Raw genomic sequence first — 14,801 nt, 5'->3', positions numbered from 1 at the left:
TTTTTTTTTTTTTTTTTTAAAGATTTTATTTTTTCCTTTTTCTCCCCAAAGCCCCCCGGTACATAGTTGTGTATTCTTCGTTGTGGGTTCCTCTAGTTGTGGCATGTGGGACGCTGCCTCAGCGTGGTCTGACGAGCAGTGCCATGTCCGCGCCCAGGATTCGAACCGACGAAACACTGGGCCGCCTGCAGCAGAGCGCGCGAACTTAACCACTCGGCCACGGGGCCAGCCCCGAGGTCTTTGTTATCTTAGTATCACCATAGCCTAGCATTGTGTCTGGTACATAGTAGGTGTCCAGTAATGGAAGAAAGAGAGAGAGGGAAGGAGGGGAGGGAGGGAGCATCAATGGATGGGAGAAAAAGAGGGAGGGAGGGGAGGAAGAAAGGAAAGATGGATGCACGGATGGATGTAGGATGGGAGAGAAGGAGGAAAGGAAAGTTCTTTGGAGGTGCACTGAATTCAAGGAGGAGCGACAAAAGCAAGTTAAAGTTGGAAGTTGGGAGAGACTGGACTGTTGGTCTAGAATGGAATGGAACATGCAATAGTTGAGAGACCCTGGCTGAGAGCAGTTGAGAGCAATGAGGGAAGCATGGAGCAGCTGAGGTTGGGTAGTTCAGGAAAACAAAGCTCACAACATGGAGCCTGGGGCCTGCTGTGACGACGTGGACAGAGTTGGGCAGCCCCAGCCACCCACTGAGGTGCCGCACCATTGCTCCAGCATCCATCACACCATTGGGATGTAAAACAAACATGGTGGCCAGCCCCTACATCTCTGCTCCCCACTCACCTCCACCTTCCCACAGGCTCCAGAGGGAAATTCGTATTTCCCCCCAGGGAATATTTCTGGGGGTCAGAGACTGCTAGGAGTCTGGAGGGGTCCCTTGGAAAATGATGACGTCACAACGGGGGGACAGCCAAACTGTCACAAAGGTCAGGCTTTGGGGTGAGTGGAGGACCGGATGCCCTTCCTTGGTCCTTAACAGATAGAAGGTGTCCCCTTCTGAGTGACCCATGCCCAGCCCATAAAGACAGAATATTAGATTATTATGTAAATATAAAGGCTCCATCTATATCCCACACGTGATCCTTTTGATGGATATACAACGTATTTTTAAAACCATTTTTTCCCCTCTAATTTAAACATATGCTCAGTACAAAAAACTTGGAAAAGGCAGAAAAACACAAAGAAAATGAGTATTTCTGCATTCTGCATCTTTTCCACTTGAAATTATGGTATGAGCATTTCCCTGGGTCAATCGATATTCTTCGCCAGGATGACTTCTTTGTTAGCTTTTTATTTTGAAATAATTTTAGACTTAAAAGAAAAGTTGCAAAAATAGTACAGAGAGTTCCCATCGACTCTTCACCCAGCTTCCCCTCACGTTACCATCTGATACAACCGTTTTACAATTAGCAAAGCCAGGAAGTTAGCATGGATACTGTTAGTATTAACTAAACTGTAGACCGTGTTCAGATTTTGCCAATCGTCCCATTAACCAGCATTGAACCCGAGATCCCAGGTTGCATTTATTTGTCTTATCGCCTTAATCCTCTCCCATCTGACAATTCCTTGGTCTTTTCCTTGTCTTTCGTGACCTTGACACTTTCGAAGAGTGCTGGACGGTTATCTGGTAGAATGGCCCTCAATTTGGATTTGTCTCTGTTTTCATGATTCAGTTGAGGTTATGAGGTTTTGACCAGAAAACCACAGAGGTGGTACTGTGTTCTTCTCAGTGCATAATATCACGGCGTTCTGGCTGTCGGTGTGACCTGTTGCTGGGGACGTTAACCTTGATCACTTGGTTAACGTGGGATGTGCTGGGTTTCATCAAAGTGAAGCCGCTATTTTTCAGGATAATATTTGAATGGCTGTGTGGCTTTCCATTATGGATCGCTACCACAAAAGTCAGATGCTCTCTTTGTACATTTAGTTTGTTCCTTTTGTTTGTTATGTTACGAAGAAGGCTACAGTGACTATTCCTGTCGGCCATCTTGGCGCACATCCCTTACTATTTTGTTAGGATAAATTCCTAAAAGTGGAATTGCTGGTGCAAAGATTATTTACATTTTTTAGGCAATGCATGCCTGGGGCGGGGCTGTTTGTTTCTATGTTGGATGGTTTCTTTGTTCTAATCATCTTTATTGAGGTCTAATTTAAATTCAATAAAATGCACAGATTTGAAGCATATATTTCAATGAGTTTTGGCAAATGTATCCATTCATGTAACCATCTTCCCAATTATGATATAAAATATTTCTATCACTCCCCGAAATTCCTTGATGTCCCCTTGCGGTTGGTCTTCCCTCCTCACTCCAGGCAACCCCTCATCTGATTTCTATCGCTCCAGGTGAGTGTTACCCCTTCCAGGACTTCATATAAATCAGAATTATACAGCATTTAGTCTTTTATGACTGTCCCCTTTGATTCGACATCACATCGGTGAGATTCATCCGTCTTGTTGTGCATATTGGCCATTTGTCCATGTTTATTGCTGAGTAGTATCCTGTTATGTAAATATACCACCGTTTGTTTATTCATTCCTCCACTGATGGACGTTGGGGCGGTTCCCAGTTCGGGGATGTTATGAATAAAGCTGCTGTGAACATGCGCCTCCGAGTGGACATATGTTTTCACTTCTCTCGGGTACTTCCTAGGAGTGGAATTGCTTGGTCATAAGTAAGTGTGTGTTTAACTTTATTAGACATGACGGGGTGGGGTTATTTCATCTCCATTTTATAGCACAGGCCACAGAAAGCTTGAGGGACTCGCCCAAGGGCGAACGGGAGGAAGGGAAATAGAATTCGTTGAGCTCTGCTCTGTGCCAGCCACGATGCTGGGGGCTTTCCTGTTTAACTCGCGTAGTCAGTGCAATCCTGAAAGGTAGGAATTGTGATTGCTATTCTGTAGATGGGGAAACTGAGGCTCACGAAATGCGGCAAGATAAGCTTCAAACCTGGCCCCATCTGAGTCCCCAGGTCTCTGTTCTTTCACCGGATATCATCCGGTCTCCTTGGAGACGGTAGACAATGGAGCTGGGAAGGAGAGCGCAGATGCCCCTCCCCACCTCTTGACTTGCCCTCACCCGCATCCTCTGGTCCATCCTGCTGTGCCCGAGGGCGGTCGCCTGTGATGCCTGCAGGGGTCGGTCCTCCAGAGACGAGGGTGACCTGTGTGCAGGGGCAGGGACTGTGCCCCACATTTGGCTTTTAGCCCTCAAAGCCACAGCAGGCACCGGGAGTGACCCGTACTCCAACCGTCAACCGGAGGGGTAGAGTTTCGCCCTGCCGGAAACCTGATCCTCGGAGCTCGGATCTCCTGGGCTGGTGGGCAGCGGGTGAGGGCAGCGGGCAGGGGCTGCGTCTCCCCGGCCATCTCGCCGGCGCATTAGGAGCCTGGCTGAGTGCTTTCCAAGCTGATTAATGGCCTGCCTGTGACCTGGAATGTCATTACTGCTCGGGCTGGGGACCCCCCCCCCCCCACAGCTGGGTCCTTTGGGTCTTTATCACTAATAATAATTGATGCCTTCTGTGTGGTTGCAGGCAAAGTTCTATCTGGTCATCGAGGAGTTGAGCCAGCTGTTCCGATCGCTTGTCCCCATCCAGCTGTGGTATAAGTACATCATGGGTGATGACTCCTCCAACAGCTACTTCCTAGGAGGGGTCCTGATCATTCTCTACAGCCTCTGCAAGGTGAGGTGGCTGTGAGGCTGGAGGGTCGGCCTGAGGAAGACCACATCCACTAGCCGGGCCCGGGGGCAACTGGAGAGCCTGGAATAACCACCCTAAGCTCTCTTTTTAATTGAAGTAAAATTCACACAACACAAATTACTAACCATCTTATGGTGGACAGTTCAGCAGCACTGAGCAGACTCACAATGTTGTTCAACCACTGTCTCTATCTCTGTCCAAGACATTTTCATCACCACCAAAAGCAACCCTGTACCCATTTAGCGGATTCTCCCCATTCCTCGCCTCCTCTCTCCCCAGCCCCTGGCAATCACCAGTTTTTCTGTCTCTCTGGATTTTCCTACTCTGGACATTTCATATAATTGGGATCAGACAGTATGTGACCTTTGGAAGCTGGCTTCTTTCACTTTGCATAATATTTCCAAGGTTCATCCACATTGTAGCATTGTAACTCCTTATTATGGTTAAATCCACCCTAATTTCTTGCCTATGAAGCTCACCATATGCTATCCTTTCACATCTTCATAGCAACCCCTCAAGCTACATACCTCAGAAACTGAGGCTCAGAGAGAAGTAACTTGCCCAGTGTCACTCAGTAAACACAGAACGAGCATCCAACCCAGACAGGCTGCCTGCAAAGCCTGGAGCTCTTAACCCAGAGACCACACTGCCATGAATTTCTTTGCTATTCCTCTTAAATTGCACATCTCCTGAACTGCACAGATCAGTGTGGAGCACTTCTCTTTTCATCATTAGTGCAAATCAGTTTTCCACCCTAACAATAAATACATCCTCCTCTTTCTTTTTCCTTCTCTAATTCTGACCTTAGAGAATCCTGGGGAAATGCACGTCTTCTCTTTCGTTCCTTCCAGCAGGACTAGCCAGGCCATCCATGCAATGTCATCCACTGGGGCTTGGCTGGCCTGCTCATTCTGATCTACTGGCCATGGCTGACTGGAGTGCTGGATGGAGGAGGATTATCAGGCCCTGACTGGGCTCAGAAGAAGAGTGCTGTGATCGATTAGCAATGCCTGCCTTGGGCTTGGGAGGGGGAAAATGCAGTATGCATGCCGTGTATTTTCTCTCCTGGCCCAGATAGCAGGGAGACTGTTGATGTAAGGCAGCAAGACAAAAGCTGAGCACTGATGGGATGAGGCGTCTCACATGGGAGGAAGTGCTCTGAAAATATTCAGTTAAAGACGAGGGGGTCAGTGGGGTTGTTCAGGAGTGGTGAGAGTGATCCTGAGCAAGCCTCGGATACTTCTCAGCCGTCCTCCGCTCTCCTTGCAGTCCTTCGACATCTGTGGCCGTGTGGGCGGGGTTAGGAAAGCCCTGAAGCTTCTCTGCTCCTCTCAGGTGAGTTGGCTTCGGAGGCTCCCGGCTGAGTTCCCGGGAACCAGATCTCGCGGTGTTTCTAAGGGTGTCGCCCCAGCGAGGGTCCACAGCTGCGTTTCGCTCTCCCCTCTCTCAAGCAGAATTACGGCGTCCGCGCCACCGGGCAGCAGTGCACAGAAGCTGGCGAGATCTGTGCCATCTGCCAGGCTGAGTTCCGGGAGCCTCTGATCCTCATGTGCCAGGTGAGCAGGACTGGGCGGGGCCGTCGACACAGGCTGGGGGCCCGCGGGGCCCGCGCCACACGGGAGCCCCACGTGCATGTCCCATGATCTAACTTCGAGGCTCTGGATGGGTCTTCGCGAGCAGTGTCGACAAGACTAGAATCAGTCAGACCCGGGTTCCGGTCTCAGCTCTGCCTCCTAGCTGGCCGGCCTTGGGCAGGTTACTTCACCTCTCTGAGCCTCGGTTTCATCGGTAAAATGTAGAAAAGGAAAAATTCAGTGTGGCATAGTGTCGCAATATCCCAAGTGTGACTCTCCAACAGCACTCTGCACCCTGGGTGCCTTGGTCCCTCTCCCTGAGCCTAGGTTTTTCTCATTTCTAGAATGGGGATCGTAAAGAATGCCTACTTCGCAGGGCTGTTCTTGTGATGAAATGAGATCGTCTCCGGAAAGAGCTGAATTTGAATTATTCAGCCATAAAATGTTGCTATGATTTAATTATTATTATCAGCATATTATTACCATTTGTATTCATTATTAGTGGTGGGTCACCAACCCACGGTGATAAGTACTAGTCAGTCCCTTTTAACGCCCTAAATGTGTCCCTTCTCCATGCGACATCAGGGCTAAGATGTCAGTTCAGCAAATGCGCATGAGTCAAAGCATCCTATTAGACACCCAGGAGGGGAGGCAGAGGGCACGCGGACCCTGTCCGCTCCCCTGGAAGCTCACGGTCTCCCTGGGGAGCCAGGCACATACATAAAGAACTGTGAAACAGGCAGGCGGTGAGAAGTGCTGTGTAAGAGAGAGTCATGCAGTGTCCCCGGGGACCGGGACAGAGAGCAGGGCGTTGCAGCTGGGAAGGCTTTCTGGAAGAGGCAGAGCCCGCAGACGAGAAGGTGTGAGAGAGCATGTGGCTCCCCCCACCCCAGTCACCTTCCGGGGGTGAGAGGACAGGAGGTGGGGTCCTTTTTTGGCATCAGCCAATTTCTTGGTTTTTGACTGTTTAGGGATTTTAGGAGGTTTATTTTTCATTTTATTTACTTTTAAATTGAGAACATATTTGCACAACTCAAAATTCACCAAAGAGGTTAAGGAGTCATGATGGCTAAATGCAGTGTGGGACCTGGGTTGGGTCCTGGAGCAGAGAAAGGACATGAGGAGAAAAACTAGTTGGATGAAATCTGAATAAAGTCTCGAGTTTAGTTGATAGTAACATATCAGTGTGGGTTTCTTAGCTTTGACAAACGTCCCACGGCCATGCGAGAGGATAGCATTAGCGGGAACTGAAACTGGGTGAGGGGTATACAAGGACCTCCTTACTCTCTTTGCAACTTTTCTGTCAGTCTCAAATTATTCCAAAATACAAAGTTCGCTTTTAAAAATGTTGTAAAGATACAAAAAGGAAAGAGTGACAGGTCTCCTGTCCCCAGCCCCCTAAGTACCCACGCACGCAACCATTGTCAGTTTCCGTTATATCTTCCCAGAAATATTTATAGAATTTAAATATATATGTATGCACACGTGAACGTGTCTTTTTCAAAAAGACATAAGTTGTAGCATACTCTACCCAAACTGCATTCTGCATCTTTCCTTTTTGACTTGAAACGCTGTCTTAAAAGATTTCTCCTTATTTGCATATCACCCCATTTTGTGGATAGACCACAATTTATTTAACCATTCTCCTATTGATGGGCGTTTAGGAGCTTCTGATCTTTTGTTATGACCAATGTGACTGTCGTGAGAGATCAGATGTGGGGAGATCTGTAGCACCTACCTGGGCCCGTGGTGTTAATTAAATGAGTTAATTCAAGCGGAGCCTTTAGAACCACACCTGGCACACGGTTAGGATTCAATTAATATCAGGTCTTATTGGCACGCATTCCGTTTCACACACGTGCTAGCTCTTGGTAGGATAAATTCCTAGCAGTGAAATTACCAGGTCAGAGGGTGTACAGATTTGACAGATATTGCTAAATTGCCCTCCATAAAGAGTGTATCCATTTACGCTCCCAGTACGGAGCGCGACACGGCCTCTGGCTCCCCTCCCTCGCCAACACTCTGCGTTATCAAGCCTTTTTTGAGCTTTGCCAATCTGGCAGGTGACAAGTGCTATCTCCGTGCAGTTTTAATTTGCTTTTCCCTAATTATGAGCGGGGTTGCGCATCTTCTCACATATGCTTCAGAGCCATCTGCATTTCCTGCTCAGGAGCACTGATTATTTGAACGTGGCCTCAAAAAAGTCTTTCTCCTCCCTTCCTGACAATCTCTCCAAGCCTCAGTCTGTCTGTCTCTCTCCCATCCTTCTCCTGGTACTGGACTAGAACTCGGGAGGGGTTGGACAAGACGCTGTTGTCCCTGATCTAGAAGCAAGGGCCACAGCCACTGGTGGTTGAAGCCCACAGGCATGGCCAGGCCTCACGCGTGGCTCAGTCCTGCTCTGCTCCTGTGAGCCAGGCCTGGAACGGCAGCGATGACTTCCCCAGGTGAAAGGGCCTCGAGACTCCTAAATGCAGTGAATGAAGAACAAATGGATGAGTGAGTCAGATGTCACTTCCTCAGCAGAGGCTTCCCTGATGCTGCTTCCCCAGGCTAGCTTGCTCCCAGCCACACAGCCACACAGATTCCTGTGTTCTTCCATCCGAGCACTTAGCACAGTGGTTGGCTGGATAGTTGATTGGGCATCTGGTTGTGTAAGGTCTGTCTCCTGTTTGCCAAATTGTAAGCAGCTTGAGACTGGTGACCATGTCTGTCTTGTTTAGCTTGTCACAGTACTGACTCAGTAAATATTGGATGGATGGATGGATGAAAGGAATAGGATGGATGGAAGGAATAGGATGGACGGATGGATGGATGGGAGGAATAGGATGGATGGATGGATGGATGGAGAAGGATGGAGGGAGGGAGAGAGGGAAGGATGGAGGGAGAAATGGATAGACGGAAGGAAGGATTAGGATGGATGGATGGATGGAATAGGATGGGTGGGTGGATGGAATGGGATAGATAGAGGGAGGGAGGGAGGGATGGACAGAAGGAATGGATAGATGGAAGGAATGGAGTGAGATGGATGGCTGGTTGGTTGGGATGGAGATGGATGGTGGCCAGGTGGAGGGGTGGGTGGATGAGTGCTGAGGTGGGTGGATAGAGGTATAAGTGTGTGGGTGACTGGGGTGGATGGGCAAATGGATGGACAGATGGGTGGGTGAATAGGTGAGCAGATGGGGGAATGGATGGGTGGATGAATGAATGAGTGGGTGGATGGATAGATGGATGGATGGATCAATGGATAGATGAACAGAAGGACAGATGGATGAGTGGAGGGATGAGGAGCCCACTAGGCTAAAGGAACATCCCACCTGCCCTTCAAGGGGTCATCTAATGAGGCTCAGTGTGTCACTCATACCCACCCCCACCATCACCCCCCAGATTGAAGCTCGTCAGGCAGACGCTGAGCATGCCCAGAGGTTGGACCTCTCCGCTCAGACAGTCATTGCCCAGTTAGTCGCTCTGGGGTGTTTATGGCGTGCCTCCTGCAGGCCACAGAAGGTCAGAGAAAAGTCATTTTGGACACAAAGTCAGAAACTTGGCTTCTTTAAAGGACTCCTTGCGAAAGAGGAGAGCCGGAGCGTGTCAGAGAACAAACCGTCCTCCCGTTCTGGGTCACTCCGCGGGTGCTTGTTTGAGCGGTGACGATGGAAAGGAAAGAGGACAAGAGAATGGGGACTCCAGTTGGTCTTGTGCTTCCGGTGCCCCATGGTGAGGCTTTGTGACAGGCTTTCCCCATTTCCATCCGTACAGACACCTCGTGCGGGAGATCGTAACCTGATTTTACAGAGAAGGAGTTGGGCTCAGAAAGCCTGCTGGGTCTTTGAGCAAGACCTGGAGAGTCTGCTTGGAACTTGGGGTGGGGAATGGCCCATCCCACCCCAGGGGTTCCATGCCCCATTCCGTGCCCCACACACAGCCAGGGAACAGTTAACAACCCTGTGTCTCCTCCATGGCCATGTCCATAAATCCTCCTGACCCTACACTCCGCAGCCCGAAGGGCCCCTCCTTCACCTCCCTCTGGGGGGATCCTCCTTTTCCAGGGCCTGGAGGCAGTCCAGGGTCATGGGCTCCTCCACCCGGGCCCCTGGGTGGAAACTCTGTTCTTCAAGTCCCTTAATTTGGCACCAGAGTCTGTCCTGCCTGATTCTCTGAGGAGGAGACTGAGCTGCTGAAGGCCGGGGACCAGGCCTTAATCAGCCCTGTCTCTCCTGCATCCTCCACCTGCCTCCCCCCCCAGAAGGCATCCATTTGTCAGCCGCATTGACAGAGTCCTGACCCTGCAGGCTCGGGGCGGGTCGGTGGGAATGCGCAGCCGCAGTCCCTGCCCTCCTGGACGCTGCTGGGCCTGCTAAACCCTGGGCCCTGCCCTTCAGACCATGGTGAGAATCAGGCATGGCCTTCAAGGCTCTGGTGGCCTGCTCACCTCCTCTCCCCACTCCCCTACGCCCACCTCACTGTGGCCACATTGGCCGTCCTCGAGTGCCTCAAACACTTTCCCGTCTCAGCTCTGCACTGCTGTCCCCTCCAGCCTAGAATGCTCTATGCCCTCCCCTCTTTTCACCCAGTTAACTCCTACACATGCTTCAGGCCTCAACACAAGTGTTGCTGCCTCCAGGAAGCCTTCCTTAACCACCCCTAGATCAGACTAGTCCCTCTGTTACATACCCCTGTAGCATCACGGAGTTCTCTTTTAGAACACTGTCCACCATTAGGCACCTACTGCATACCATGCTAGGAATGGGTTCACAAGGAGCTTACAAGTCTGGCATGGAGAGACAGATAATAAACAATAAACAGACATCATGTAATAATAACTATTACTGTAATAATAGCCCACACTTATGGAACACTTACTATTTGCCAGGCATTGTCCTAAGTGTTTTTTTATTTTTTTTACTTTTTTAAAAAACATTGTTTAGATTCTTATATTATCATTTTCCCCAAACTTTTCATTTTGAAAAATTTCAAAGCTACAGAAAAGCTGAAGGATAGTAGAAAGAACACCCTTTTATCCTTTACCTGGATTCACCAATTGTTAATGTTTTACCAAATCTGCCTTTTCTTGATGTGAATTCTTCCCCCTGAACCTGCTGAGAATGTTGCTGACATTTTGATTCTTTCATCCCTAAATATTTCAGCATACATCTCCCAAAACAAAGACAGTCTCTCCCACAATTCCACTCTCACACCCAGGAAATTCAAAGTTGATGTAAAATGCCAATATTCAAATATATATTCAGATTTCTCCAATTGTCTTAAAAATGTCCTCCTTATAGGGTCTTTGCCCCCATCCAGGATCCAGTCAAGAATCATGTAGTGTGTTTGATTGTCATGTCTAAGTGCTTTTAATGTTAGTTAATCTTCCTTTGAGGGGAGTACTCTTATCTCTATTTTACAGATGAGGAAACTGAGGCACAGGGAGGTTAAATGGCTTGTCCAAGTTATGTAGCCAGAAAGCTGTGGAACCTATTAATGTTTCCAATCTCCCTGCATTTCTCCTGACCCCTGTGGTCTGTTCTCAACCCAGCCACCAAAGGGATCTTTTAAAAATGCAAATCGTATCAAGTCACTCCTCTGCTCAAAACCCTGCCATGGCTCCCTCCTTCTCTCGCAATAAAAGCCAGAGTCCTCATAATGGCCCATAAGGCCCTACACAATTTGCACCCCCACATCACCTCTCTGACCTCATCTCCCTCTCCTCCCCCCACCCCCAGTCTCAGCCATACTCTCCTTGCTGTTCCTCCAGCACACCAGGCACACTCCTGCCTCAGGGCCTTTGCACATGCTGTTCCCACTCCCTGCCGTACTCTTTTCCCAGATAATATCAAGCCTCATTCCTTGGCCTCCTGCGAGTTTTACCCAAATGCCAGCATCTCAGTGAAGTACTCCAGGCCTCCTGTTTAAGATCACAGCCCTCCTAGGCCCTTGCTACCCCCTTCCCTGCTTTTCCCTCTTACTCCTTACCACTGACATCCTCTACATTTTAGAGATTCGTTTTGCAAGGTGTCTCCCCGACTAGACTGCAGCCTCCCTGAGGGCAGGAATTGTCTGTTTTGCTTGCTGCTGTGTCCCCAGCGCCTGGGGCGGAGGTGGGCATGTACCGGACTCTCGGTAAAGCGTCCGGCCGTCTCGATTGCTGTTCCCGCAGCACGTGTTCTGTGAGGAGTGTCTCTGCCTCTGGCTGGACCGGGAGCGCACCTGCCCGCTCTGCCGCTCGGTGGCCGTGGATACGCTGCGCTGCTGGAAGGACGGGGCCACTTCGGCCCACTTCCAGGTGTATTAGGGCTGACGACTGAGGCGTCAGAGCTCCCAGCCCCCCTGGGAGAGGACGGGGTTCCAGCTCTGGGGCCTCCCTGGAAGACAGCCTCGAGCACTTACTCTCCTGCCTCCACCTTTCTCCGCCTCTTTCCCTAAAGCCAGGCCCCGCCCTCCCCACCTGCCCTTCCTCCCTTGCCCTCTGGCATAGTGCGGGCATCCTTCCCCTACAGATGGGGAAGCCTCCAGCTCAGACTTGATCTCCGCCCAGACAGGTCTCCCATCTCCCCTCCAAGGCAAGGAACCAGAATAGACAAGTCCCGCCTGTTGGTTATTTTAACTCCTGGCGGCCTTAATGAGGATGCCGCAAACTGGGGAGGGGCCTAGAGATCACGGCCTCCCCACAGTGGTCCAGGGCTGCAGAGTAGAATCACTGTGAAGTATTTTCCCAATACAAATGCTGGGCTCCACCTTATGCCTGCAATAACTAGTGTACCACACACTTAGTGTGAGCCAGGCACGGCCTCGAGCATCCTGCTCGGATGACCTCCTGGAATCCTACAGCAGCCCTATGGTGCAGATACTGTTTCCTCTATTTTACAGATGAGGGAGCTGAGGCACAGAGCTCCATGTGGTACCTTTCCCAGGGTCTTCCAGCTAGCAATGGTGGACCAAATTTCCCCCCAGGCTTGGCTGACCTCAGAGCCCGCACTCTTAACCACTGTGCTGACCCGCCACTCAGCCCCTGCAGGCATGGCACCCAGCAGGATGTGGTTTTTTTAACAGCACAAGAGGTGATTTTGATGCCCCTTAGTGGCCCAGGTGCACAGCGTGTTCTTTTGGACTGCACTGAGAATGCTAACGGTGAACGCGAGCTCCTGAAATCTCGGTGTGGCTGGGCCATGGAAAGGCTGAGTCCTTAAGATTGCTGTTTTGCTGGGCTCTGCCTGGGATGCTCCATCACGTTTGGGTATCAAGAAAGGCCAGCTTTGGTCCAACCACAGATATCCCTGGGTCTCCACACCCATCTTTATTTCTCTCCTCCTCCTCCTGTTCTTGTCCTCTCCCTCACTTAAGCCTTAGGCTTGTCAGCAGCTCCCATGGCCATCACCTCCCCTGGTAACCTTCAGAGCAAAAGGGACGATCCATGTTATGGATTTTTCCACAAGCCGGGGTGGTAGCATAGAGCACAGTAGCCATCAGTGTGTCTGTAATCTCTATACCAGAGCTACTAATATCTACGACAGAACAACTTCTCCACCCATGAGACCCTCCCTGCTTTTAAAATCTGGGAGGAGATGGCACAGGTGGTCATTTAGAAGCCACTGGAATCTTGCCTGTCCTACCCCTCTCACAACTCTGTTCTCTCATTGTCACCCTCAGCACAATGGGCTAGCGCCAATGGCATTACAGAGAAAGCAGTCTGTGTGGCTAGTGAGCAGATTGGTGAGAACGCCCCAGGAGAAACGGTGGGAGCCTTGCTGCCACCTCGCTCTCAGCCACGCCCACCCCATCCGCAATAAGATTCAGGACATTTGCCCTTATGTGCTATCCAGCCAGGACCTTTTCCTTTGTCTGACATCCCTGGCTCTTTCCTGGTACCCAGCAAGACGTCCCTTCCAGGGCAGCATGGCGTCTTTCAAGCTCTGTTACTATGGCAATGGCCGTGCTGTTACAATCCCACTTGCCTGGATAATCAAGTCAAAAGGGGATGCGGAGGGACACAGGGACAGGTGGATGTGGCTGCTCTGTTCTCCCTGCCTTGGGGAACAACCGAAGGGAAGCAACAGGAGCTTCTGCAACTGGTTTTTATCAGAAAGATCTCCCTGCCTGCAGATGCCATCAAAGAGGCAGGAGAAATTGGAGCCGGAGAAGACTTATTACGGTGCCAGCGTGCGACAGAGCAGACAGAGCAGTCTGTTGGGAGTCAGGACTGGAATTCTGATTCCAAACTCTGCATGACTTTGGGAAGTTACTTCACCTCCTGTAGCCATCTCCAGGGTGACCAAACCTAGTGTATTATCTGTTAGAACCAGGGAAACTAACAATGTAGATTACTGGTGAAAACACCAGTGGTTTCGTCAATTACACTCAAGCCACAAAAAAAAAAAAATATATATATATATATATATATTCTAACATTCTGCAAATAACGAGCCATGCCCTTGATGCTATAAAGAGTGTCTCATGTAGGGGACACTCGGGGACAAGTGAGAAAGTGAGATAGTTTATTTAGGGTTTTATTTAGTCATTCCCAACTCTCTGGGGGGATGTCCCATCTGAAGGCTTTCTTTTGGGTGGAACGATTGAACTTCTGCTCTAAAGAGGAACAGCAGCCAGTGCAGAGTTTCCCAGACGTCAGGCTGCGTGTATTCCCCAACACGAGTGTAAAAGCAGCCAAGAGCCACCGTTCAAAGGAAGAACGAAGCCACTCTCCTTCGCCCATCTTGGCTCGCAGCTCACGTATTAGAAGCAGGATTAATCGAGTTTCAGATCAGACTCTCCTGCTCTGATTCACTGACTCACGTTCCGCGAAGTCCTTGCAAATGGCCCCTAATGTAAGAAATCTCAAGCATAATAAATGGGAGAGAATAAAAGGGCACGCTTTGGACCTGGATGAAACAGGTTCCTCACCTTCCTAAGAGGAGAGTGCACGAAGCATTGGGACATGTCCCGGCCACCAAGACTGGGGGCTGGAAAAGGGAAATGGAAAGCGAGTCCTGGAATCTCTTAGTACTTTTGCTCTGGGCTACACCGAGCCACCTTTGGTGTTTTTAATGTCCCCTAAGTTCCCTTCTGCCAATAAATATCATCTGTCAATGAAACTTATGGTCGTGGTCTTGAGTCTCCCCTCTCCTCTTGAAGCCAGGCAGAACTGTGTCAGGACAAAGGCCAAGAAGCACTTCCTGCGGTGGGTGGTCCTCTGAGGTGAGTTTCTCCCCAAAGCTGATCCCGTTGCGTTGCACGCGATTTATTAAGGAAGCGCTCCCAGGAGAAACCAGTAAGGGAAGGAGGGAAGCAGGAGAGGGAAGGGGAAGAAGCCAAATAAGAGGGCGACTTTTGGAGGAGTCCCAGCTTGGCTTGTCCCTTCGGGAGCTCTGAAGCATCAGCTGCATCTCAGAGTTTGTCCTGACCCTGAGGTTTTTGTACTCCCACTCCCACCGTCAATCCTTGGCTATGGGGTGAGGGGGAGGGAATCTCAGATACGCAGGGTCTCCATTGAGGAGGCCCTAAACCTCTGGAGGTGGCAGGTGC

General features: G+C 50.1%; 1 protein-coding gene across 9 annotated transcripts in view; it reads left to right on the top strand.

Moving 5' to 3' along the window:
- The window catches only part of RNFT2 (ring finger protein, transmembrane 2), a 71,848-nt gene that overhangs the window by 50,989 nt on the left and 6,058 nt on the right, over positions 1 to 14,801 (top strand). For 3 of the 9 annotated variants that reach the window (XM_070275411.1, XM_070275412.1, XM_070275413.1), the window contains 4 exons: positions 3,541 to 3,690; positions 4,978 to 5,043; positions 5,163 to 5,264; positions 11,440 to 14,371. In XM_070275411.1, coding sequence (XP_070131512.1) covers positions 3,541 to 3,690; positions 4,978 to 5,043; positions 5,163 to 5,264; positions 11,440 to 11,574 — 453 coding nt within the window. In that variant the 3' untranslated portion in view covers positions 11,575 to 14,371. Of the gene's footprint in view, positions 1 to 3,540; positions 3,691 to 4,977; positions 5,044 to 5,159; positions 5,265 to 11,439; positions 14,372 to 14,801 lie in introns of those variants that run through there. The other 6 variants (XM_070275406.1, XM_070275407.1, XM_070275408.1 and 3 more) reach the window with 3 other exon arrangements.

The sequence above is a fragment of the Equus caballus genome, chromosome 8 (assembly GCF_041296265.1).
Source record: "Equus caballus isolate H_3958 breed thoroughbred chromosome 8, TB-T2T, whole genome shotgun sequence".
NCBI lineage: Eukaryota > Metazoa > Chordata > Mammalia > Perissodactyla > Equidae > Equus > Equus caballus.
The sequence above is the reverse complement of the archived record's forward strand: the minus strand, read 5'-3'. Positions and strand labels throughout refer to the sequence as shown.